This window comes from Grammomys surdaster, unplaced genomic scaffold (assembly GCF_004785775.1).
Source record: "Grammomys surdaster isolate TR1022 unplaced genomic scaffold, NIH_TR_1.0 205, whole genome shotgun sequence".
NCBI lineage: Eukaryota > Metazoa > Chordata > Mammalia > Rodentia > Muridae > Grammomys > Grammomys surdaster.
Window position 1 is genome coordinate 2,612,521 of NW_021604650.1, and position 26,566 is coordinate 2,639,086.

The 26,566-nt window shown below is 45.7% G+C and overlaps 1 protein-coding gene across 2 annotated transcripts; it reads left to right on the top strand.

Moving 5' to 3' along the window:
• The first annotated feature begins 5,343 nt into the window (after positions 1–5,343).
• On the top strand, positions 5,344–26,034 carry Sf3b2 (splicing factor 3b subunit 2). Of its 2 annotated transcripts, none has more exons than XM_028771186.1 (21): positions 5,344–5,524; positions 5,698–5,744; positions 6,216–6,293; positions 7,320–7,559; positions 9,308–9,425; positions 12,370–12,479; positions 12,779–12,875; positions 13,171–13,262; positions 13,500–13,715; positions 13,859–13,996; positions 14,139–14,219; positions 14,359–14,586; positions 16,037–16,186; positions 16,994–17,083; positions 17,195–17,302; positions 18,738–18,845; positions 19,091–19,233; positions 19,325–19,426; positions 24,756–24,855; positions 24,945–25,130; positions 25,438–26,034. In XM_028771186.1, the coding sequence occupies exons 1-21, from the start codon at positions 5,392–5,394 to the stop codon at positions 25,507–25,509; spliced, it is 2,637 nt and encodes an 878-aa protein (XP_028627019.1). In that variant the 5' UTR covers positions 5,344–5,391; the 3' UTR covers positions 25,510–26,034. The 2 variants fall into 2 exon arrangements, with proteins under 2 accessions (XP_028627019.1, XP_028627020.1); XM_028771187.1 differs by having other exon boundaries at positions 5,381–5,524; positions 12,373–12,479.
• Positions 26,035–26,566: the final 532 nt, after the last annotated feature.

Below are 26,566 nucleotides of genomic sequence, written 5' to 3' on the forward strand. Positions count from 1 at the left end.
CTCCAGCTTGCTCTGCTGAGAATTCCCAGCAGGAGCCTTCTAGGTAAGATGAGGGAGGCAAGAGAAGGCCTTGATTTCTAGCCAGGCTTTCTTTGCTGGCAGTTCAGGTGGAAAAGTTAGCTTCAGCTGCCATGCCTGCCCCCAGGCTAGGGTGGATCTGTCTTACTCCTGCTGTGTATGTGAAGGTTTGGACTCAGCCTCTGAAGGGAAGAGGGTTTGCAACCTTAGGAGAATATGCACGGGTATGGAACTAGGACACCTGGTCCCAGGAGGGATGAGGTAGCTCTGTGGCTCTGGGCTTGGCTTCCCATTTCTTTCTCTCTCTCTCTCTCTCTCTCTCTCTCTCTCTCTCTCTCTCTCTCTCTCTCTTTCTCTCTCTCTCTCTCTCTCTCTCTTTCTTTTTTGCCCCTTCCCCTGTTAATGCCAGATTACATTTAAACATGTTTAGGTGGAAAGATGTCTTGTTTACAGCTCCCTTATCTCCAGGTCACATCTGGTTTCGTCCACCAGCCAGTGAGACATCATTATTTTGGAGCCCATAGAGCAAAGGGTCTGGCCTTAGAGGGCAACCAAGGACACAGCAGAGGCAGCCTAGGTCCTCCCCAATTTGGGTGATTTCTGAGGCAGAACATTGGTCTCCAGCAGGAGGAAGTCAAGGTCTCAGCCCTTTTAGGACACAAAGTTTCTATCACAAGTTCTACTTGGAGAACTTGGTGACCAGATGGTTTCCCAAGAGAAAATTAGAGGACAAGTCTATTTCTACCTCTTAAACTTGCTGAAACCGCCTTATTTCTCAGAGGAATCTGACCCAGGCACGGAGGCCAAGTGTAAGGGTAGCTACAGTGCATCTTTTCCTGGCCTCAGAGAATGAGGTTGCTGTCTTGGTACCCCATCTATTCTACTAACAGCTTTATCCATTGCCTCCAAGGCTTGGATCTGGGGAGCCAGCCTGATTGCTAAGGTCTGCAAAGGGAACAGGCTTTGATCACTATGGGAATTCCCTAGGTACCAGTCTCCAGGCTGGGAACACCAGGGATTTTGGCTTCTGGCAATGATAGACTGCTTATTCCCTCTAGATATAACCTAGTTAATTCTTGCCTATAGTTCCAGGGACTGTTCTGGGACTGTGAGGACTAGTCACCCTACCTCGTGACACATTCCTGGGCTTCCCTTGCCCTTGTTTCTTATTCTGTGCTGTAGCTATGTCACTCTTCAGAGCACAGGGCAGATTTTTTTTCTCCATGACAGAGATTCAGGTATTTGAAAGCAAGACCTGTGTATCCTGTATGTGGGCATTCAGCCAGAGAAACCATCCCAGGTCCAGATAGAGAGTAGCACTTGGCTACTAGAATAGACAGGCCTGCATTCCCTGGGTCAGGCCATGCCTGTTGTAGGGAAGGGCTTAGAAGTAAGGGCCTGGGGGAGTTCCCTGGGCTGGGTTTCCCTCTGGTCTTGAAGCTGAAGCAAACTGGTGGTCATGCTGCGGGTGGGCACGCTGCCCACAGAGGCTTCACACATCCCTCCATCTCCAGCGTCTTGTCTTTGGAGAGAAAGAGGTCTCCTCACCATACCCAGGTTAGGGTGCCAGCCTTATCAGAATAGCAGTGCTAATTTTAGTCAGAATAATCAACCTCAGGCTGCTGCCCAGTTTTGTAAATTGCTTTCTTTTCTCCAGGGTACCAAAGAAGAAATGGTATTGCCAGCCAGAGATTTGAAAACTAACCCAGATGTCCACCCTACTCCCAAAAGATCTCTTCCTCTCTTTCCCCACAGGGCTGATACTGATGCCCTTGGAGTAGTGGATCTCAGGCCTGACCACTCCTCTCAGTGATGTGGAGACTTAAGCTGTCTTGGGGCACGGCATATCTCAGGTCACACAGGTCCCCAAACAGAAGAGGGCAGAGAGGGTAGGTAGCACAATAGAGCCTAGGAAATCGACTCTCTTTCCATCCCTTCTCCCCTCTGCCTCTGGTTTCCCGAGTCTCCTCACTCTGTCATCCCGCCCCCTACAAGCTTTCATCCCTGCCTCTAAATTCTCTTCATTCTCCTTTATCCATCACTACCCTACCCCCACCGCGCCCCACATTCCCTCAATTTCATTCCGATCTCTTCCAGAGATCTGGTCACTATAGGGAATAGGCCAGATGCAACCTCTTCCAAGCTTTCTCTGGGTACGGAGCCACCCCCTCAAGCTCTCTTGGCACAAGGCCCCCAAGATATTCTTCTGCAACTGCTCAGGCCCCCATCCTCTTTGCGGTGCACCCTTGTTCCCTCCAGCCCCTGGCTGGCTACTGCAGTACTCACGCAGGCAGGCTCGGTCTCCGACTTGGGTGAGGGCTACCTTCCGCTCCCCCTGGGCCCCTTGTCCTGAAATCTGCTAGGTCTGAGGGTAACGGGGGCTCTGAACACAGAATGCCGGTAGCTTGCCTTGCTGCGCCTGGATGGGATCAGGTGGCAGCGTCTGAGTCTGTCCGCTCTGCTCAGCTCTGCTCTACCCGCCGCCCGTCCCCCATCTCACACCGGGGGCGGGGCGGGGGCGGGGGCCTGGCGGCTGAGAGGAGGGGGGAAAAGGAAAAGCTGCAAGAGGAGGGGGATTGCGTAGCATGCCTGCTGCTGGTGAGCGTTCTCCTGTGGTATTGGCATCTTTAGATACAGGCATCTTTCCCTTGCAATCTTGTAGAAATTTGAGCTCAACACCACTGTGCTCAGCACACTTCTGTCCATCAGAAGCGAAAACGGACGAATGACTGGGTCCTGTTGCTCACTGGAGCTTCTTGAGGTTGGGTTAGAGGTTCAGGTGCATTTGTAGTCTCCTATATTCCCTCTCTCTCCCCCCCTACTTCCCACTTCTACTAGCCCTGCATGGCCCCCTTCCCTTCTAGTTTGTCCTCCAGCTCTCCTGAGGCAGCACCTAGTAATTCACCCACACCTGGCCAGGACTCCAGAGTTCTCACTTCTGACCAGATCTGTTGTTGTTGGACTGGGGTCTCTGCCAAGGCACCTTGCACTCAGAACCAGAAACTCCAGTTCTGCTTTTACTCCATCTTGGAGTCAAGAGGAAACTTCCTGAGTCCTGTCACTTCCCAGCACTGAAATGGGCAGTTGTTTCCTTGTAACAGCTCTAATTGAAAGAGCTCCTGGTGGATGTCTAATAGTGCTCCCCTCCCCCAAGCCACATTAGACGCCATGAGACCACAGTTGATTCTAGGGCTGGCATGGACTGTTGTCCCCTTTATTCTGGGCAAGGAAAGGATCTTCAGGTAGGTTAACCACCCAAAGCTGGGACTTACAGAGGCTGCACTGGTCCCTTCTAGTCTTACATAGCCAATCAGTGGGCATCACGTAAGGATCCTGACCTCAGAGGCAGGGGCATACGGGCATGTCAGCTTCTGTTTTCTCTCAGTCTTTCCGTTTGCACAGTTTGGTGTCCTGTTTTCATCCCAGAACAATCATGAAAACAAATCAGATGCTGTTTAGTGTGTCCTTTTCTGGCCCTAGTTATATTACTGACCCATCTGCTCTGTTATCTTGCCTTAGGGACCCTGCCCTTCTCCTACTTCTGTCTGAGCATACTGGGGCCTCCAGCCTCAAATGACCTGCTCTGGGCTCTCTGGTTACAGGGAGCAGACACTTCCTTTGGGTTACAAATGGTTCTGTCTGAGTGAGCTGGCAGACATAAGGAAAGGCTACCTTAGTTCTTTCTTTAGTACGGTCTTTCTGGGTTTGGTTCTCTCTGTCCTCCTGGTCTACAGTAGCAATGTTAACCCAGTGGGGAAGAGTCAAGGGTTGGGTATAGGTGAAGAGAACAAGAAGCATTTTTACCCTAGACCCTGTACTTTCTTCTGTCTCTCTCAAACCTCACCTTTCCTGCATCTTGCCCTCCCCTCCAATTCTTTCTCCTTTGGGGACAGCTGGTGAAACGGAGGTGGCTAGGAAAAGATCTGAAGTGTGTGGGTGGGAAATGAGACCATTTGTGTTCCTCTCCCTTATTCATCACACACAAAACCAAACAGGCTGTCATCGAGAGGGGCAGAACTAGGGGAGGGAAGAAGACAAAATGAATTGGTGGGTTTTGGGCAGGCTAGGGTCATGGTGTCTTGCCCCAAGAAAGGTCCTGAGTTTGTTTGTTTGATTTGTTTTCTTCTTACAAAAATATAAAGTCCCCAGATTAGACACCTCTCCCCCCTACCCCCTGAATTATTTACTAGCCGCCTCCTGGATGCTAGATTCTTCAAGATAGAAGATCAAGTTTCCTGTTTGAGGGAATGGAGGTGGGAATAAAGGGTAGGAAAGACTTAAAAATGAAACAAAGGCAACGAATTGGCTGGCAGCAGTAATCCCCGTTCTCAAGAAGCCGAGGCAGGAGGATTGCCAAGAGCTAGAGGTTAGCTTGGGGTAGACTTTGTTCCAGGACAGTATGAGCTACAGGAATCCTGGTCTTCCACTCCATGAAAGCAGGCATTGCGTTATACATCTGTAGTCCTCAAAAGAAGTTCTAGGGTTGCCTGGGCCACATGAGGACACACTTGTCTTAAACAACAAAAAACAGCCTGAGAAATGGTGTTAAGAGCACGTGTTGCTTTTGCAGAGGACCTGGGTTTGATTCACAAACATGTGTAACTCCAGTTCCAGATCTGACACTCTTCTGGCCTCTACAGATATCAGGCATGCAAGTGGTGCATATACATACACATACAACACCTGAAAGGTGTAAAATGTATTATGAACGTTTCTAGAAAGGGGAAGGAAGCATTTGACAAAGACAATTATTTAAGCCTTTCTTGAAGGTGGAAAAAGGGATTTTATTTTAGTAGCGCCCTTCCCCCAGGTCAGCAGCTGGAACTCAGCCCGGCGGGTCCATTCCTCTATCGGCTCCGATCCCCTTTCAGCCCATTCAAGCATGCCTGGGCCTGAGTGAGCAGACAATCAGACACTGTTTTATCAGAGCCATCGGCTCCAGCCTCCCATAGCGGGCGCCGGAAAGCTATGAGCTCCTGGGGGAAATAAGCATCCACGTCTCTCATCATTGAAGGGTGTCAGGACCGAAGACTTGGTATGTGTTTGGGCAGAAGACAAGAAGAAAGCATCGGCTTTGAGGAGGGTAGGTTCTTGTAGCTGAGCAGCGGATGTACTACTACTGCTGCGTACAGGGTGTCAGACCGAGCGTTCGGCCGCTAGGTGGTGCATCTGCAGACTACAACTCCCAGAAGGCTTTGCAGCCTTCGTTGGCGGCGAATCCTCTCACTCGGGTAAGGGAAGGGGTGTGTGTTTGGACCAAGTTCTCTCCAATCACCGCGGGATGTGGCGGACTGCGTTACCGGAAGTTTCTGGAAGTAGGCCCGGCGGCTGACCCGAGCTTCCGTGTTGGTCGCGCGCCTTCTTGTGGCTAAGATGGCGGCGGAGCATCCCGAACCTCCCAAAGGAGAATTGCAGTTACCACCGCCTCCACCTCCAGGCCACTATGGGGCCTGGGCTGCCCAGGAGCTTCAGGCCAAATTGGCAGAGATAGGAGCGCCTATCCAGGGTGAGGCGCTTTGGCGGTCAAGAGGGGGGCTGCTTGGGCTTGTGGAGAAGTGGAGCTTGGTTACCCAGGAGACCCACGGGCGGGGGGCGGAGACAGGCCTGTGGGACCTGACCTCGCCAAGTTGGCCTGCTCGGGGTGATGCTGACCCCCTCATTCTGTGCTTCATCCCATAGGGAGTCGCGAGGAGCTAGTAGAGCGGCTGCAGACCTACACCCGCCAGGTGAGTGTTTTGGCAGGAGTTCAGGGTAGGTCTAACTTTTCCTGTAGGCCTTTAAGACTCCTCATGGATGGGTCTTCGTTTCTTGCACTTTTTTGTTTGTTTGATCTTTCGCGATAGGGTTTCTCTGTGTAGCCCTGGCTATGTTAGAACTCTTTGAAGACAAGGCTGGCCTCAAACTTAGAGATCTATTGCGTTTGCCTTCCTAGTGCTTGGATTAAAGATGTGCTCCACCACACCCGGCTGGGTCTTCCTTTTTTGTGTACTTCAATATAGCAAGCCGGCTCTTGACCATTTTGTCAGTTCTTGCTTTTGCTTTATTGTAATTGCTTCTACTCTTGTTGCTTTTTTCCAGCCCCCATTTCTGGCAAGTAGGCGCTGAGTAAATTTTGTTAAGTAAATAAATGGAAGAGGAGGTCATGTGATGGAATAGTTCCTTTGTAGTCTGACCTAGAGTTCTCATTTTTCTTGTAGACTGGCATCGTGCTGAATCGACCTGTTTTGAGAGGAGAAGATGGGGACAAAGCTGCTCCTCCTCCTATGTCCGCTCAGGTAAGAGACTGTTTAGAGGATCTTTTCTGCTGAGGGTAGCTGTTCTCCTGTGTGTTGTGCTGGAGATAGAGCTAGCAGGTGGGATAGTAAGTTAAGGGTGAGGTCTAAGGAGACAAACCAGGACCTCTTCGCTTCTCACTTGGGGCTCTATCCATCCCCAATGTCTGCTCCTCCAAATTTGACTTATCATTCAAGATTCAACTAGACTATCTAGAAATCTTTCTTACTTGATCCTTTCCCAGCTGGAAGTAGTCATATGGTTTACTCTTAGATACAGCTCCCAAAGTTATTCATTGAGCCATTAAAATATAATGCCCTGATTTGATTATATACTTCCCACATATAGTAACCCATTGACATTCTATGCCTTGAAACATTGGTTTCTATTCTTTTTAAAAAAAAAATACTTATTTTTACGTATATGAGTGTTTTGTCTGAATTTGTGCTTTGTCCGCATATCTATCTGTGCATCACGTGCATGCAGTGTTGCAGGAAGCCATAGAAGGGTGTTGGGTCATCCTGGGGCTGGAGTTACAGAGAATTGTGAGCGTCCATCAGGGTGTAGGGAATTAAGCCCTGATATGATAGAAGAGCAGCTCTGAACTACTTGGCCATCTACCCATCCTTAGTTCCTGTTTCTTTAAGTCCTTTCTGAGTCAAGTATTTGGTTTTCTTCTAAAGTTGTGGCTTTGACCTGGAGTTGATTGGTGTGTGTGTGTTTGTGTGTTTTGTGAAGTTTCTGTACGGATTTTAAAGGTGTCCTTGTGCCTCCTTAGGTTAAAAGCAAAATATTATTTTTATTATATTTTGTAAGTATTATTTATGTTTCTGATATTTTTCAGAGGAGCCAAGAGTTTTGATCAGTGTGCTAAAGTTAGCATCTCTTGATTCTTTGGTGTATTTTTTTGAGTCCTATGTCATTAGATTTTGAATTCTAGTGCCTGATTCTTTTGCTAGGTTTCCAGCAAATGCTTATAAATTGAATAAATGCTTTCTAGTTCATAACTGTATTTTTTTGCCCCATAGCTGTCTGGGATTCCTATGCCACCACCACCTATGGGACTCCCACCTCTACAGCCTCCACCACCACCTCCACCACCTCCACCAGGCCTTGGCCTTGGCTTTCCTATGGCTCACCCACCAAATCTGGGACCCCCACCACCTCTTCGAGTGGGTGAGCCTGTGGCACTGTCAGAAGAAGAACGGCTGAAGCTGGCTCAGCAGCAGGCAGCTTTGCTGATGCAGCAAGAGGAACGTGCCAAGCAGGTAGGACAGGTGGAAACCTGTACCTGGGACACATTAGGTTCCTGATGGGGAAATGGAACCTCAGAAAGCTAGACCCTGAGGCCAAGCCTTTTAGAAAGGTCTTGGCTGAAGACTAGAACATAGGTATAGGTTAGAAGAGACTCCCAGGAAGAAAGAATTTGGGCAGATTGGCCTGGGCCATATTGCTGCTGGTCTGAGATTGTTTTCTTTTTTTTTAAGCGAGAAAATAATTCACTGAGGAACATGAACTCTTGGGGGTACTAGAAGAGGGTGATAGTTCTCTCTCTGACTTGACAGGATCTGTCCAGAGAATACCATCTAACATTAGTGTCCAAACCAAGATGCTTCATTCAAATTTGCCTTGGAGGCTACCTGATAACCAAATAGGTTCTAGTACTTCCATCTTTTCTGTGGTCCAGGAGTTAGCACACTATGTGTATACCCTGCTTTTGGATGGCCTATAAACTAAAACTGATTTTTTTTTTCAAATTTTGGAGGGTTGTCACTAAGAAAGGAAGAAAGAAAGAAAGAAAGAAAGATCAAATGCTAAACCAAGTATGTTGTAGAATTCCTAGGATAATAACACATGTAATTGTAATTTTGCTCTATTCATTACAGAAAATACTTCATGATTACTGCTAGTTTATGTACATTATTTGGTGGTTTGTGGAGAATGCTGGCGTAGTCATTTGAGGTGAATTTAAACATGATGGTACAGATGGAGGAATGGTGAAAGGGATGTCTTCCCTGTATCAGCTTTACCCAGTGGGTAACTCAGGAATATTAGAAAGTAAGCATTAGTAGCTGGGTGGTGGGAGGAGACACCTTTCATCCCAGCACTTGGGAGGCAGAGGGAGTCAAATCTCTGTAAGTTCAAGGCCAGCCTGGTCTACAGAGCAAGTTCCAGGACAGTCAGAGCTACACAGAGAAATCCTGTCTACAACAATAGAAAGAAAGAAAGAGAGAGAGAGAGAGAAAGAGAAAAAGAGAGAGAGAAAGGAAAAGAAAAGGAAAGAAAGAGGAAAGGAAGTAAACATCAAAAACGTGTGGAAACAGGGGAAGTACTAGTTTTGTCTAGGTTGTGGCTAATCTTCAGGGTTAACTATAAGAAAACATCTCATGGTTCTTTCTAAATAGTTTCATTTTTGTGATATAAAAACTCATTGAAAAGTAGAATTCTCTTCCAGAAACCAGAAACTTCCTAGGCTTTTTCTTTCTTGTTTTTAGGAATTTTCCATCATAAGAGGTTTCTAGTTTTTGTTGTTGTTTGTTTGTTTGTTTGTTTTGGTTTGGTTTGGTTTGGTTTGGTTTTTCGAGACAGGGTTTCTCTGTGTAGCCCTGGCTGTCCTGGAACTCACTCTGTAGACTAGGCTAGCCTCGAACTCTCGAACTCAGCCTCTGCCTCCCAAGTGCTGGGATTAAAGGCTTGCGCCACCATCGCCTGGCTGTTTGTTTGTTTTTTGAGACAGGGTTTCTCTGTGTAGCCCTGGCTGTCCTGGAACTCACTCTGTAGACCAGGCTGGCCTTGAACTCAGAAATCCATCTGCTTCTGCCTCCCAAGTGCTGGGATTAAAGGCATGCGACACCACTGCCCGGCTGAGGTTTCTAGTTTTATTAGTAACATGCAAACACAGGTGTGAAGGAGATGACCACATCAGTGTCCCTGATTATTCTTCTTTGAGGGAACCCATTTGTCAGGGCTGTGTGCCAAATTCTTTTCAAACTGAGTCTGCACTTCCTTCTTATAGGCAGCTGTGTTAATGGAGCAGGAACGGCAGCAGGAGATTGCCAAGATGAGCACTGCAGTCCCTCGGCCTCCTCAAGATATAGGGCAGTTGGGTGTGCGTACTCCTCTGGGGCCTCGAGGTAAGACTCTGGAGTGGAAGGGCAGAGCAAAGAAGTCATTCTTAAAACGTTTCCTTTATCTGTGGGTGGTGGCACGTGCCTGTAATCCTGTTGCCAACGTAGTGGCAGAGGGGAAAAAGGTCATCCTAGAGTGCATAGTAAATCAAAGATGGTCTGGGTTACTTGAAACCTTTTCTTAATTTTTTTTTTTTGTTTTTGTTTTTTCGAGGCAGGGTTAGTTTTTTTTTTATTGTTGTTGTTTGTTTTTCAAGACAGGGTTTCTCTGTAACTCTGGCTGTTCTGGAACTCACTCTGTGGCCAGACTGGCCTCGAACTCAGTGATCTACCTGCCTCTGCTTGCTGATTTCTGAGACTAAAGGCACACACCACCATCTCCTGGCTTGAAAACCTACCTTAGAAAAACTAAAATGAGGCTAGGCATGGTGGTGAATACTTTTAGTCCCATAACTTGGGAGGCAGAAGGATCTCTGTGAATTCAAGGCCAGCCTGGCCTATAAAGCAAGTTCCAGGACAGACAGGCAGTGCTATTATACTGAGAAACTTTGTCTCAAAATAAAATTTAAAAAGACCCAGGAGCTAGAGAGATGTTTCAGTGGTTAAGAACACTTACTGCTCTTCAAGAAGACACAAGTTTGGTTCCCAGTGTCCATATTAGATGGCTCACAAGTGTAGCTGCAGCCAGAGAGGATCTAGCACTTTCTTCTGGCTTCCAAGGCCTCTCACATGTACATGTCGACACAGACACATATCTATAATTTTTTTTTTTTTTTTTTTTTTTGGTTTTTTCGAGACAGGGTTTCTCTGTGTAGCCCTGGCTGTCCTGGAACTCACTCTGTAGACCAGGCTGGCCTCGAACTCTCGAACTCAGAGATCCACCTGCCTCTGCCTCCCAAGTGCTGGGATTAAAGGCGTGCGCCACCACCGCCCGGCTTATAATTTTTAAAAAAGGAAAAAATCAGAGCTGGAGAGGTGGTTCAGTGCCTAAGAGCCCTAGCAGCTGATGCAGCTGACAGTCAGAATCGCTATACACATAAAATATTAAGCTTAGCAGGGCAGTGGTGGTACATGTCTTTAATCCCAGAACTTGAGAGGCAGTGGCAGGTAGATCTCTTGAGTTGGAGGCCAGCCTGGTCTACAGAGCCAATTCCAGGATAGCCAGGGCTACATAGAGAAACCATGTCTTGGAAAACTAATAAGTTATTAAAGTCTTAAAACAAAAATTTCTTCTCTGCTGGGTTTGAACTTAAAGCTGTGAGCACACTGAGCCTGTGCTGGATCATGTGGCTATATTCTCAGCACTTCAGAGACTTTAAAATACTAAGAGCCCTCAGTATACTGGGGATCTGTAGCTAAGCACATTTTATATAATTAGGTGGAAAGTAAAACAAGCATGTTGTATTTGGGGCTGGAGAGATTTGTAGGTGGCCCTTTTAGAGCACCGAAGTTCAGTTTTTAGCATCCACATTTGGTGGCTTACAGCTGCTTGTGACTCCAGGAGATGTGCTGTCCTCTTTTGGACCCTGTAGGCACTGCAGTCCTGCATATTCTCACACATACACGTAAATATAATTTAAAAAATATATTTAAAACATTAACAGACTTCTTGTCATCCCCTAAGCTTCAACAGAACTATTTACATAGCATTTCCATTGTAGTGAGTATTAGAAATGACCTTAAAAGATACAAAAGTGTTTATAGATTCTCTGTAAATCCTGTTTTTTATGAAGGCCTTGAGCATTCCGATTCCAGTATTTGGGTGGGGTCCTGAAACAAAGTCTCTATGGACCAAAGGACAAGTGAGAGAGTGAGTGAGTGTATTTGTGTGTGTGGAGTGTGAGTGCGAGTACATGTTACTGAGACTGGAGAGATGGCTCAGTGGTTAAGACATTTGCTGTTCTTGCAGAGCTCTGTATGACCAGTCATAGTCATCTGTGTCCCGCCTCCTGGGGATCTGACTTCAGGGGATGCAGTGGCCTCTTCTGACCAGGCATGCATGTGGTGCACATATATCCATCAAGATAAAAAAACTGTTCTATCTGTAAAAAGTTATTTGCTGTGCTTGGTGGTACACACCTTAAGGAGCCAGAGGCAGGCTGATCTCTGTGAGGTTGGGACCAACTTGGTTTACAAATCAAGTTCTAAGCCAGCCTGAGCTACAGAGTGAGGCCCTGTCTCCCAAACAAAGACCAAAACAAAAAACAAATGATTACTTGTAAGAGTCAGCCATGGTGGTGTATATCTGTAACTTGTAATCCCAGTAGTCAGGAGGCTGAAAAAGGAGGATAATGAATTTGGACAACATGAACCAACTCACCAAAACAAAAGAAGGGCTGGAGAGATGGCTTAGCTGTTTAAAGCACTTTCTACTCTTGCAGGGTGCCCAAGTTCAGTTCCCAGTACCTTCATGCTGGTTTATAAATGGTACCTACATTTTTAGGGGATCTGACCCCCTCTTTAGACCTGCAGGCACCAGGCATGCATGTGGTGTATATAAGTGTGTGTGGACAAAGAGTCATACACATAAAATAAAAATTAAAAAAAAAAAAAAGCAAAAGAAGAGGCTGGAGAAGATGTTTTGTTATTAAGAGCACCTGCTAGTCTTGCAGAGGAACTGAATTTGACCCTACCATGCACATCGGGTGGCTCATAACCAGTGACACCTCCAACTTCAGGGGGTCTGACTTGCTGTTATGGCTTCTGTGGCTACAACACACATGGATGGAATATGAGAGAAGAGAATAGGAAAATAATAAGTCTAGTATATGGCAGGCCATGAATTTTCATATACGTGGATACTCCTGCAGCCAGCCTGTGAACCAAACCCAAACATTGCCAGCAACCCAGAAGTACTCCTGGACCCTTTCTTTCATCACCTCTTGCCCTGCAGGTCACCCATCACCAAGAAGACAATTCTGACATTGGACTTCTTTTTTTCTTCACACAGTAGCTGCTCCTGTAGGCCCTGTGGTTCCCACACCTACTGTTTTGCCCATGGGGGCACCTGTTCCTCGCCCTCGGGGTCCCCCTCCACCTCCTGGAGATGAGAACAGAGAGGTGAGAGACTGCTGACTTCCTTCAGAGGTTGTGGTTTGGGGGAGGGGGGCTGTCCTCAGGGAAGGCTCTCAGGGAGGTCTCAAGTGGGGCTGGGTTAAATTCTGGGGTACAGGTAGGAGCCGTGCTTAGCTAAAGTGAGTTTTTAGGGTTAGGGACTTGAGACACTTTGGGCAGAATTCTGAGGGTTGTAGAACCTGGTGTGCTGTATGTGTCACCACCCAACAGCCTTTCAAGTGTAAGAGCTAGAATTAAGAGGACATCATTGGGTGTCAGCCCTTCTGACTGGGTGTTTCTGGCAGATGGATGATCCTTCTGTGGGCCCCAAGATCCCCCAGGCTTTGGAAAAGATTTTGCAGCTGAAGGAGAGCCGTCAGGAAGAGATGAACTCTCAGCAGGGTGAGTGCTAATATATCCTGATGCTGCAACACAGGACTGAACCACAGTGTTGTGTGGTTTGTAGAAGCCGCATCCTGACTTCCTTTTCCATCCCTGAGAAAACAATGTAGAGAGCAGCTACTTTCTGGTAATGGAGAAAACTGGGTGTGGTAGCATATTCTTGTAATCCCAGCACTTGGGAGGTAGAGGTAGAAGGATCAGAAGTTCAGAGTCATCCTTGGTTACATGGTAAGTTTAAGACCAGCCTGGGGTGGTTACTGTTAGGAGACTTGATTGCCATATTCTTCCCTAACAGAGGAAGAAGAAATGGAGACAGACACTCGCTCATCTCTGGGACAGTCAGCATCGGAGACTGAGGAGGACACAGTGTCCATATCCAAAAAAGAGGTTTGTGATGAAGCTTGTCTGGGAGGATTATGCTGATTTCCATTCTAAGCATCTTGGATATCTTTCAATTGTCACAAAGCCCTTTGAATTCTAAGTACTGTGGATGCATTTACAACTGAAGAAGCTGGGACTCCCGGATGCACAGCAACACTTTGACATCTGCCCAGTTGGATGACGTAGTAAGGGCAGGCATGGGATGCAGATTCTCTGACTTAGGTAGTTTTCCTGTCTTGATAGAAAAACCGTAAGCGTCGGAACCGAAAGAAGAAGAAGAAGCCACAGCGGGTGCGGGCAGCCTCATCAGAGAGCTCTGGGGACCGAGAGAAAGACGCAGCTCGGTCCCGAGGGTCTGACTCCCCTGCTGCTGATGTGGAGATTGAATATGTGACTGAAGAGCCTGAGATCTACGAGCCCAACTTCATCTTCTTCAAGAGGATTTTTGAGGCTTTCAAGGTACAAAAGGTGGTGTGCTCTGAGTGGCCAAGCTTGAGGATTGTGGGATGGGTTGAGATAAGCCTGGGGGACATTGTTTGGATGCCGGAGTCAGAAATGGAGGTGTATCAAGAATGGAATTTCCACATGGTCTGTCTTCTTAGCTAACTGATGATGTGAAGAAGGAAAAAGAGAAGGAGCCAGAGAAACTTGACAAGATGGAGAACTCTGCAGTCCTCAAGAAGAAGGGCTTTGAGGAGGAGCACAAGGACAGTGACGATGACAGCACTGACGATGAGCAGGTCAGGCCCCTGAGTGGTGAGAAGTGCAGGGCGCAGGTAGTTGAAGTGCTCCATGGTAAAATGGCGTTCACGCTTAAGCACTGACATGGCTGGACAGTTTGGATTCCACCTGATGGCCACCTAAGAGGTTGTTCTCTTTTAGGAGAAGAAGCCAGAAGCCCCAAAGTTGTCCAAGAAGAAGCTGCGCCGAATGAACCGTTTTACTGTGGCAGAACTCAAGCAGGTTAGACCTGGGATGACCGAGCCAGCTCTTGTTAGATGTTTTATAAGGCGGGCTTAGTATAGGGGTCATTTGAGAAAGAGTACAACAACTTTAGCCAAGAGGTGGGCTTTCTACAAACATACTGCTCTGTGCTTTTCAGTTGGTGGCTCGACCTGATGTTGTGGAGATGCATGATGTGACGGCACAGGACCCTAAGCTCTTGGTTCACCTCAAGGCCACCCGGAACTCCGTCCCTGTGCCACGCCACTGGTGTTTTAAGCGCAAGTACCTTCAAGGCAAACGGGGCATTGAGAAGCCGCCCTTTGAGCTGCCAGACTTCATCAAACGCACAGGCATCCAGGAGATGCGAGAGGCCTTGCAGGAGAAGGTGAGGCAAGACTAGGGCACAACCTGAGTTTGGCTCCCCACATGCTTTGTAGCAGCCTGCTTTAGAACTGGACTGCTCACTTGTTACAAGTCTAATTAGCTTTTTTCCAGTTTAGAAGTCAGCACTGTGTGATGACCTTGGGTCTGTTTAGAGTGTCACTCCTTTGTAATATTGAGTTTCCTTGTCCTGAATAGCAGTTTTCTTCCTCTCTTTTTGCATGACTGCTGTTTTTTGACTCACTTGTAGTGAGAGGCGCAAAAGATGCTTGTCTTATTTAGGGTTGCTAATTCTGTGATGAAACACCATGACTAAAAGCAGCTTGAAGAGGAACGAGTTTACTCACAGTCCCGTTATAGCCGTTCATCATCAGAAGCAGTGCAGGCTGGGACCTGGCGGCAGGAGCTGATGCAAGGCCATGGAGGGTGCTGCTTACTGGCTTGTTCCTCATTGCTTGCTCAGCCTGCTTTCTGAGAGAACCCAGGATCACCAGCCCAGGGATGGTACCACCCATAATGATTAGGCCTTTCCTAGCAATCACTAATTAAGGAAATACACTACAGCAGCTCTCAACCTGCAGGCTGAGGCCTCTTTTTGGGCATTGAACCACACTTTCACAGGGTCACCTAAGATCATCAGAAAACACAGATATTTACATTATGATTCATGACAGTAGCAAAATTACAATTATGAAGTAGCAACAAAGTAATTTTATGGCTGGAGGTCACCACAACATGAACAGTTTTAGAGGGTGGCAGCGTTAGGAAGGTTGTGTTCTGCCAGATCTTATGCAGGCATTTTCTTCATTCCCTCCTTTCAAATGACTTTAGCTTGTGTTAAGTTGACATACAACTATCTAGTACAATGTGTACATAAATCTTTAAGTCTTAAATGTTTAAAATAAATGGGTTGAGTACTAGTTGTCTGTGATTAAAACAAATTGAGAAGTGCCTTACATTGATCCTACAGTTCTCCAGTCCTCTCTCTATTCAGTTTCTGATTTATTTATTGTCATGTATGTGTGTGGCTTACCTGTGTCCATGTTCATTGTGTGCGTGCACACCTGGTGCCTACAGAGGTCACAGGAGGGTCTCAGAAACCTCTGGATCTGGGGTTAAGAATTGTGATGCCCCCATGACTGTGCTGGAAGCTAAAATTATGACCAGCAAGAACTTTTAAACCAGTGAGACAGCGCTCCAGCTCTGATCCAGTCCTATCTTGATCACATAGTTAAAAAAAGGGAGTTACTGACGCAGAAAGCTGAGACTGTGTTCATGTAGTAAGTCTTGTGTTCGGCATAGGTTGTGTTATTTGAATTTTCGGTGCTAGTGTTGCGCTCAGAAACTTTGTGGTGCTAAGCTGTGCCTTTTCAGAGTGAGATAAATAAGGTTCCCTTGAATGGGAGCCAGATTCTCTAATCCCCAGTAATTCTTCTCTTCTGCCATTTTTACAGGAAGAACAAAAGACCATGAAGTCAAAAATGAGAGAGAAGGTTCGGCCGAAGATGGGGAAAATTGATATTGACTACCAGAAGCTACATGATGCCTTCTTCAAGTGGCAGACCAAGCCGAAGCTCACCATCCACGGGGACCTTTACTATGAGGTTCGGGAAGTAGGCTGGAGGACGAGGTCAAGGCTCGGTCTTTTGGTTTTGCTTTTTGTTTTTTTTGAGACAGGGTTTCTCTGTGTAGCCCTGGCTGTCCTGGAACTCACTCTGTAGACCAGGCTGGCCTTGAACTCAGAAATCTGCCTGCCTCTGCCTCCTGAGTGCTGGGATTAAAGACGTGTGCCACCACTGCCTGGCTAAGGCTGAGTCTTAATGTTGACTTTGGTTTAGAGTCCATTTCAAAGCTGGTACAGTGATCTCCAGCCTTCAAATTGTCCATTCCTACCAGTCATTGAGATAGGATGTGTTGGGTTTTTGTTTGTTTGTTTTTCTACAAACAAGTTTTTTTTTCCCCTAAAAAAAGCTATAGCCCAGGCATCTGAAGTGATGTTTGGTGGGTGGCTTAGGGACGAGATGGCTGAGTGGCAGTTGTTACTCAGAAACATTTTGTTTTAAGTGGGAGAAATAGTTTTATTTTTTCTCCTGATCTCTGAAATGTTAATCATTATGGCATCAAATGATGTTTGTGGGAGAAGGATGCTGCGGGTCGTCTTGTCCAGTGACCTCACTTTATACGTGAGATAGCAGGTGCTGTATTCAGCCTGTTTCTCATAGTGCGTTAGCAGCAGAGAGTCTGGTCCTCTTTTCTTATTCTACCCAGAATCTAAGTGGGAGCCAGACAGCCCTCTCGGGACTTTGTATCTGATAGAGAATAGGACCTCTTGTCTGTTCTCTTGTCCTCATGCCGCTGAGCTCTCAGTATGTCTGGAAGCCCTGATAAAGCATGCTGTGCTTTTTCTGTAGGGGAAGGAGTTTGAGACACGGCTGAAGGAGAAGAAGCCTGGAGATTTATCTGATGAGCTAAGGATTTCCTTAGGGATGCCGGTAGGACCTGTAAGTGTTGGCTAAGTGGCTTGGAAAGCTGGAGAGAGGCTGAGAGTATGAGCAGAAAGGAAAGGTAGGGGAGGGGAAGGTAGGTAATATCCTGTTCTGTTTTTCCTACAGAATGCCCACAAAGTCCCTCCTCCGTGGCTGATTGCCATGCAGCGATACGGGCCACCCCCATCCTACCCAAACCTGAAAATCCCTGGACTGAATTCACCTATCCCTGAGGTGAGCAGTGAGCTTGTTTTCCTTCTTGGCTGTGTCTGTGCGTCTCTCTCTCTCTCTCTCTTGTCGTGTTGTGTGTGTGTTTTGTTTTTTAAGACAGGGTTTCTCTGTGTAGCCTTAGCTGTCCTAGAAATCTCTCATAGACCAGGCTGATACTGAACTCTGAGGTGTACCTGCCAATGCTCTGATTAAAGACACGCTGATCAGCTTCTGGTCTTTTGTTTGTTTGCTTGCCTTTTTTTTTTTTTTTTTTTTTGAGATGGTTTCTCTGTATATTCCTGGCTGTCCTTGAACTCATTCTGTAGACCAGGCTGGCTTTAAACTCATAGAGATCTGCCTACCTCTGCCTCCCAAGTGATAGGATTAAAGGCCTATGTCCACCATCACCCAGCTGTTTTTTTTTTGTTTTGTTTTAATAGAGGATGATTTTGTTTTTTCATTGTCTAGATCTATATTTTTGTCTTCCTTTTTTCTAGTTTTCTCTCTCTTGTTGCATACACAGGGTTGTGTGGGTGCATGTGTGTATGTGTTGGATGCACAGGATGTGTGGACATGTGTTCTGTGAAGTCCAGAGCAGAATATGGAGTGATGGGTTGTCTTCCTCTACGGTTCTCTTACTTGTTACTGCCCTGAGATAAGGTCTCACTGAATGAGAAGCTTGTTGTTTTAGCTAGGCTGGATAGGCAGTAAGCTCTGGGGTCCATTTGTCTTCATCCCTAATACTGGGTTCATAGACATGAACAGTCATATGTAGCTGAAGATTAAAATTCAAGTCCTTACCCTTGCAGAACAATGCCTTTCCTTACCCACTGAGCCACTATCCTTTTTAAAAAGTAATAGATTTTATTTATTGAGTTACTTTTTGTGTCTATGGTGTTTTGCCTACATCTGTGTGCCTAATTGCCTGCAGAGTCCAGGAAAGGTGTCACATTCCCTGTGAGTGCAGCTGTGACAGGAGCTGCCATGTGGTGCTGGGAACTGGACCTGGCTCTGCTGCGGGAGCATGTGCTCTTTACATCTGAGGCATATTTTCATCCCGAGTAGTTTTTATTTTTATTTATTTTATCTTTTTGTTTGGTTTTTTGAGACAGGGTTTCTCTGTGCAGCCCTGGCTGTCCTGGAACTCACTCTGTAGACCAGGCTAGCCTCGAACTCTCGAACTCAGAAATCCGCCTGCCTCTATCTCCCAAATGCTGGGATTAAAGGCGTGTGTGCGCCACCACCGCCCGGCGTGGGACCACATGTTTGCTTAGCAAGCAAGCACTGTACAGATTAAACCATCTCCTTAGCCTCTGGTTTTTGTTTTGTTCCTAATGTTCTCCAGTCTTAGCTTCCAGAGTCTCCAGGTAAGCGCTGTATCTTGGAGTGTAGCTTTTTTTCTAGGGCTTCAGTCTTTCCTAGAATTTGGGAGAACTCATTCATGTTTCCTTTCTTGCAGAGCTGTTCCTTTGGATACCATGCTGGTGGCTGGGGCAAACCCCCAGTAGATGAGACTGGGAAGCCACTTTATGGGGACGTGTTTGGAACCAATGCTGCTGAGTTTCAGGTATGGGTAGACTGCTTAGTTTGATTTTACCCAGTGCTAAAAAGTTTAGTAATAGTCGGACTAAAACTTCATTGTCAGGGAGTGAGCATGGTGGTGTTCCAGTCTGAAAAGGGGCCTGTGTTCTTGAGGTGTGGTGCCTCTTTCCTTCAGATTATTTGTTTACTCTTCCACCTCTTCAGTGAACAACAGGATGGGGTGATAGACTGCAGTAAATACTTGTTTAAGGAATGAGGAATTTCTTTTAGACCAAAACTGAAGAAGAAGAAATTGACCGGACTCCCTGGGGAGAGCTGGAGCCATCTGATGAAGAGTCCTCAGAAGAAGAAGAAGAAGAGGAAAGCGATGAAGACAAGCCAGATGAGACTGGCTTTATCACACCTGCAGACAGGTAGTCAGTGGAGCCTGTCTCCTCCAAAACAGTCTTGTCTGTCTGTGGGGACTGCTTCTTCACAACAGAGCTTTTCTTTCTTTCTGCATAGTGGGCTCATCACTCCTGGAGGATTCTCATCTGTGCCAGCTGGAATGGAGACCCCTGAACTCATTGAGCTGAGGAAGAAGAAGATTGAAGAGGCGATGGATGGGTGAGAGAAGTCGTCAGGCAGTGATGGGAGGGCCTTTACTACAGTTGGTTGGCTGACTTTAATTCTGTTTTTCTGTATCTCCCATCCCCTTTTAAAAAGTTTATTTGTCTTATGTATATGAGTGCTCGGTCTGCATGTATAGCTGCATGCTAGAAGAGGACATTAGAACTCATCTCTCCAGCCCCCTCTTTATTCCTTTCTTAACAATTATTAAACTCCAACTTTGTGCTAGTGGGAAATCAGCAGGGAAAATTGTTGAGGTGTACAAATGATCAGAATAAAGTAATTGGGGATCTGGCTAGCAGTGATGGAGCAGAGGAAACCTAAGTAGTTGGTTTGGGAAGAACACTGAATGGCAGAGAAGTTCATGGAAGGCCTCATTGAAGAGGTGGCATTTGAACTAAATATTAGGAAAGAATCAGCCATCGGTGGTCTGCAGTCAGCAGAGATAGAAACACAGGTCCCAAGGCAGGCTTTGCATTGTCACAGATCATATAGCTCTCTCTATTTTAGGTGAGAACACAGGATTGACCCCTTTTCTAGTGAGCTTTCTGTTGCTGTGATAAACACTATGACTTAGAGAAACTTGGGGAGAAAATAATTTATTTGGTTAACAGCTTACAGTCCATTATGAAGACAAGGCAGGAACCTGGAGGCAGCGACTGAAGCAGAGACTCTATAGAGGAGTGCTGCTTACTGGCTTGCTTCTCATGGCTTGCTCAATCTGCTTTTTTATACAACCCAAGATCACCTGCCCAGGGGTGACATCGTCCTCAGTGGGCTCGGTCCTACTACATCAAACATTAATCAAGAAATATTCCATAGGCGTGACCACAGGCCAGTTTGGTGGAGACATTTTTCCAACCAAGGTTCTCTCTTCCAATATGACTCTAGTTTGTGTCAAGGTGACAGGAAGTCAACCTACACACCCCTTTATCTTGAAATAACTTTCTTGTCCTTTGTATTATTTGTATATATGCACATGAGTACAAGGTGCACGTGTAATACACTGGTCTAGGGGCCAGAAGTTGCTGTCAAATGTCTTCCGTTGTTTTGTTTTTTTTTTTTTTTTTTTTGATAGGATCTTACTGAACCTTGCTAGATAGCCAGAAACCCCAGGGATATTTCTATTTCTTTTCTTTTTTCTTTCTTTTCTTTTTTTTTTTAAAAAAATAAAAGGTAACTTTTTTAAAAAAAGACTTATTTTATGTATATGAGTACACTTTTGCTCTCTTCAGACACACCAGAAGAGGGCATTAGATCCCATTACAGATGGTTGTGAGCCACCATGTAGTTGCTGGGAATTGAACTCAGGACCTTTGGAAGAAGTCAGTGCTCTTACCCGCTGAGCCATCTCTCCAGCCCTTGTATCTCTGATCACTCAACCCTGGGGTCACAGGCATGCGCTTCTGTACCCACTTTCTATGTAGATCTTGGGCATCAACGGCAGGGCCTTGGGCTTTCCCAGCAGTTTAGTGACTTAGTCATCTTTTCAGTCCCAGATTTTATAATATTTAAAGGTCTTGTTTTTTGAGTAATTTTGGCTATGTAGAGTATTCTAGGTTGATAGTTGGGTTTTCCCCTTCAGTCCTTCTAAGATATTGTTCCAGTGTTTTCTTTATTTCCAGTAACCAGTTGTCATTTTATCTTTGTTCCTTGGTATATAAGAAGTCATTTTTTTTTGTTGTTTTTTTTTTTTTGTTGGTTTGTTGTTGTTTGTTTTGAGACAGGGTTTCTCTGTGTAGCCTTTTGCTCTCCTGGAACTCACTCTGTAGACCAGACTGGCCTCAAACTCACAGAGATCTGCCTGCTTCTGCCTCATGAGTGCTGGGATTGAAGTCGTGCGCCACCACTGCCTGGCTTGGTATTTTTCTGATTTCTTTTTTCTCTCTCACTGTTTTTCTTAAATTCTCATATTCTCTCTCTCTCTCTCTCTCTCTCTCTCTGTGTGTGTGTGTGTGTGTGTGTGTGTGTAAGGGTAAATGCGTACACCAGAGTCTTTATCTCTTGATTGCCCCTTTTTAGAGATTGGATCTCTCATCGAACCTGTGATTTGCTCTTGTCTCTACTGGCTTGGTGCTGTGATTAAAGACACATTTTGCCTGCAGATCCAAACTCAGGACCCCATGCTTTCACAGCAAGCATCTTACCTACGGACCCATTTCCCAGGCCCTGTCATAGTATTCTATGTATTTGCTTGCTTATTACAACATTTGCCAGTTCTAGGTTGATCCTCTGGCATCTACCTCCTAAGGGCTAGGATTACAAGAATAGGCCACTACTTCCAGCTTTCTGGGTTGATTCTGATTGTTGTTTTTGTTACTATGGATTGTAACCCTCCCCACCCCTTTCCAAGGTGGGGGTCTTACTTACTGTGTTGCTCTGGCTGGTGTGGGACTGTCTGTAGGCCAGGCTTTCTTTGAATTCACAGACCTTCGCTTGTCTTTGCCTCTCAAATCCTGGGATAAAAGCCATGTGCTGCTATAACTGCTATAACTGGCTTTTTCTTTTTAATTTTATGTGTATTCTGCTGCATATACATCCACATGCCAGAAGAGGGCATCAGATCCCTTTATAGATGGTTGTGAAACACCATGTGGTTGCTGGGAATTGAACTCAGGACCTCTGGAAGAGTAGGCAGTGCTCTTAATGGCTGAGCCAACACACACATGCACACGCACACGCACACACAATTTTTGAGACAGAGTCTCTCTATGTAGCTGCAGCTGGCCTTGAACTCATGGTTCTCCGATCTCAGCTTTTTAAATCCTGGGATTAAATATAGACGTGCATCACAATACCTTGATCTGTGCCTGATAGTTCCTGATGGTCAGTTTAGCTTTGTGAAATTTACTGGGTTAGAGCATTTTGTATTCCTCCCCATTTTCACCTTTGATTACTATATGGTTGTTTAGAAACAGTTTGATATTCTGAAACTTCGTTTTTTGGTTTCTTAGTAGGACTGAAATAGTCCTCCTCACTAGGAGGCAATGCTCAGGAGATTTCTGTGTTCTCAACTCCAGTCTGTGAATTGGAGGATTTTCCATGTGTTTAGTGGGACTCGGCACTGTTTTGGATCCTGACGGAGCAGTGGGCGCTGTTCACTGCTCATCCTTCCAGGGACTCTTTGGCATTGGTAATAGTCTCACAGACATGTTTCCTTAGACTCTTCTCCCCAATGCTTGAAGGAGCTCTTGAGTGCTCTCTGTGTCCTGTAGTCTCTGACAGCATTGAGCTCTGTAGATTTTGACCCTTATTCTCTCAACTCACAGAATTCTCTCAGCTCTGTATGGGTCTCCTCTGGTCTGTGGTCTGGAAACTCAGCACCACTGTAACGTTCATTTTATTATATTTTATTTTTAAAAATTTTCGGTAAACTTTTTAAAGGCAAGGTCTCTAAAGCAATGCTGCCCCTGTACTCTGATTCTGCTGCTTCTACTAGACTCTCACTTGCTTTCTGTCTTATGGTAATCATTTTTCTTTACCATTCTTGTCTGATGCCTTGAAAAGCTATAGTTTCATATATTTTGTCCAGTTTTTGGTTATTTCAGGTAGATTGGTAAATCGAGTCCCTGCTTCTTGTTAGGAAGTAGAAGTCTGAAGTTTTGCATATGAAAGGAAAGAAAATACATAAGGAGGTGCCGTACAATTTGAATCCTTTAGGGCCTGATACAGAGTTTGGATTCTGGCTGATGAGATGATTAACTTAGTGGGTAAGGAACGACCCTTAAAGGCTAGAGAGATTGCTCAGAAGTTAAGAACACTTGATGCTCTCGTATAGGACCTGGATTCCATTCCCAGCACCCACATGGCAGCTCATAACTGGTAACTCCAGTTCTGGAGGTTCTGACTTCCTCAGATACCAGATACACAACGGTACACATACAAACATGCAGGCAAAACATTCATACACATGAAATTTAAAATATATATGTATGTTTGTGTGTATATGTCCATTTTTATTTTATGAGTGTGTTTTTCTTGCATCTGGTCTGTATACTATATCAATACCTAGTGCCTATTGAGGCCAGAAGAATGTATCAGTTCCTCTGGAACTACAGTTATATATAATTGGTTGTAAAAATAAAATGCTACATGGGTGCTGTGACTTGAACTTGGGTCTTCTGGAAGAATAGCCAGAGCTAATTACTGAGCCATCTTTACAGCTCTGATTTTTTCAAGACAGGGTTTCTTTGTGTATCTGTGGCTGTCCTGGAACTCTATCTGAGACCAGGCTGGCATCAAGAGTTCCCTTGCTGGGTAGTGGTGGCTCATACCATTAATCCCAACACTTGGTAGACAGAGATAGAAGAATCTATGAATTTGAGGCCAGCTTGGTCTACAGAGTGAGTTTCAGGACAGCTAGGGCTATACAGAGAAACCCTGTCTTGAAAAACAAACAAAATAAAAACAAAAAAATTACCTCTTCTATAGGAAGAGTTGGAGTTCACATGGTATATACAGTGGTAGTAATAGGCTTGTCATTTGATACTGAGTATGCTATTCTAAGCATAATTGAAATCAGTGGCTGAAGGCCCTTCATCTTTGAGAGAGCTGGAGCATTAGAACTTTAGGCACTACCTCTGAGAAAGTCTATTTTAATCATTTATTTTTACTCATTGGTTCTTTTGAGACCATCTTTTCTATATAGCCTTGCCTGTCCTGGAATTCAGTTTGTAGCCCAGGCTGGCCTTTTATTCACAATCTGCTTGCCTTAGCCTTTGAAGTGCTGATGTTAAAGGTGTATAGCACCAGACCAGACTTATATCTTTTTAAAAAACAATTGTTATTGTGTGTGCCAATGTGTGTGTGTGCACGTGTGTGTGTACCAGTGTGCCACAGTAAGCGTTTAGAGGTCAGAGGACAACTTGGTGGAATTGGTTTTCTTTTCTCTCCTTTATGTGAGTTGCCAGGGATGGGACTCATCTCAACAACAGGTTTGCACAGCAAGTATTTTTTATTGGCTGCTACTTCGCTGGCCTTCACCTGTTCTTTTGACAGCTTCTCTGTAGGAAAGCTCTCTATAAAACTTCAGTCTCTTTGTCCACTAACCTTTCCTTATGAGTCTTGGTTCTGATTCCCTAATTTGGTTCAAAAGATCCCTTAGCTTAGTCTCTGCACCCTTATAGCTTCTGTCCTGTGGGATCAACACCGACCCCACTCTGCATCCCTAACCCAGCTTTTCTCCTTCGTGGGCCTCCTTCAATGGGCAGGTCCTTCAGCCGTAGTTACCTTGGGATTCCGTTAGAATTCAGATGTCACTTATGTTTCTTTTGACTCTGGAGCCCCTTTTGTCCCTTATTGGGTTTTACTTTCTTGTCCTTGGCAGAAGTGAAACACCTCAGTTGTTCACTGTATTGCCAGAGAAGAGAACAGCCACTGTTGGAGGAGCCATGATGGGATCAACCCACATTTATGACATGTCCACGGTAAGCATTTGGAGGACATTATTTTGTAACAGAGATGGAGCCAGTGTTTCTGAGAGTCTTTGGAGATGACAAGGTTCTGATTTTTTCAGGTTATGAGCCGGAAGGGCCCAGCCCCTGAGTTGCAAGGTGTGGAAGTAGCACTGGCACCTGAGGAATTGGAGCTGGACCCCATGGCCATGACCCAGAAGTATGAGGAACATGTTCGGGAGCAGCAGGCACAAGTAGAGAAAGAAGACTTCAGCGACATGGTGGCTGAGCATGCTGCTAAACAGAAGGTGGGAGTGGGAACCTAGGAGTGCAGCTTCAGAGTGGGGCTGTCCTTTCTGGTGGAGTGAGTGGTGGAGGGAGGTGGACTCAGTGCATGCTTCCTATCTTGTTTGAGCCTGTAGATCTTAGAGATCCTCCATTGGTTGCAATCTCTTAAGTTGAGTGACACTGGGGTCAGGGAGAGGAAGAAAGTCATTCAGATCTGAGGGAGAAGGAGGTGGTTTCATGTTTTTTAACCTTAATTTTTATGTCCATGTCAGGCTGCCTCCTGTTTAGGGGTTGTTTAACCTATTGTAACTTCTCTTTCTCCTACAGCAAAAGAAACGGAAAGCTCAGCCCCAGGACAGTCGCGGGGGCAGCAAGAAGTACAAGGAATTCAAATTTTAGGTCCTTCTTACATAACTGGCCTTCCTTTAGGCTCTTTGTATGTCTGGGTTTTCTATGTGGGTCCCTAAAGCTAGTTCTGTACTCCCTAGGCTTGTCACTTCCTGTTCTTATTTTAGACCTGTTTTGTAAATAAAGCTGTTTCCCAAGGAAGGATGAATACAGACACTCTTGAACCTCTCTTTTAGCTTCTGCAACAGCATGTACTTCTTACCTATAATCACAGACTGCCCCATAGAACTATGGGATTGGAGTTTCTGAATTGAACTTGTGGATAATTCACTCTCCCCTACCCCTCTTATGTGTGAAGGCTTTGAGGAAAGTACCTTTAGGTCTGGTCTGACCTTACTGCTTTGTCCGTGGGGAATAAAAATAGCCAGCTTAGCACCCTGGCTAGGCTGGGAAGTAACTGTAGGCTAGGGAAGTAGGCCAGGTCAGGCCTTCCTTATTGACCTTGTGGCAGAAAGGCCTATTTCTTACCTATTGGAGAACATCTATATCTAAATAAAATCAAAATTGTTCCAGAGACCCAGCTAACTACTTGGATTCATTAGTGTGTGTGTGTGTGTGTGTTTTTGGGTGGATGGGTGGGTGTAGGTGTAGGGTTTGAAGGGCTTGTTTTGTCTTCGTCCCTGAGTTCTGAGAAGTTTTTTGAAAAACTAGACTAGGTTGGAGCACAGGATTCCATGACATTTGCTCAAGTACTGGGGAGAAGATGTGGGTGTAGGAAAGTGCAAGAGCTCTAGGTAGGGTGGGGGTGTGTGGGGATGGCAGCTGATCAGGCCTTGAGAGATAGAATTTTAGAAACGGAGAAAACACTGAGGCACTCTGGGACTTTTGTAAAGAAGGCTGTGTCGGGGGCGCTGTACCAGAAAGGCTGATGGACTAAGCCAACTTTAGCTCAACTGGCTTCTATCTACCCTCAAGCGGGAACTTAAGCTCCCGAGGTGGTAGCCGGCTCCTGGATCTCTACCTACTGCTCTTTTTGCAGAAGTAGGCAAAATACCACAGAAGGGGTCGCCACAGCGAGCTATTCGATTTCCACACAACACCTGAACAG

Excerpts from the sequence above, each read along its gene's own strand:
- Sf3b2 (XM_028771186.1), top strand. The coding sequence starts at position 5,392 with ATGGCGGCGGAGCATCCCGAACCTCCCAAAGGAGAATTGCAGTTACCA. Across the intron at positions 16,187-16,993 it reads ACGGGGACCTTTACTATGAG|GGGAAGGAGTTTGAGACACG; the intron begins GTTCGGGAAGTA and ends CTTTTTCTGTAG. Across the intron at positions 25,131-25,437 it reads AGCATGCTGCTAAACAGAAG|CAAAAGAAACGGAAAGCTCA; the intron begins GTGGGAGTGGGA and ends TTTCTCCTACAG.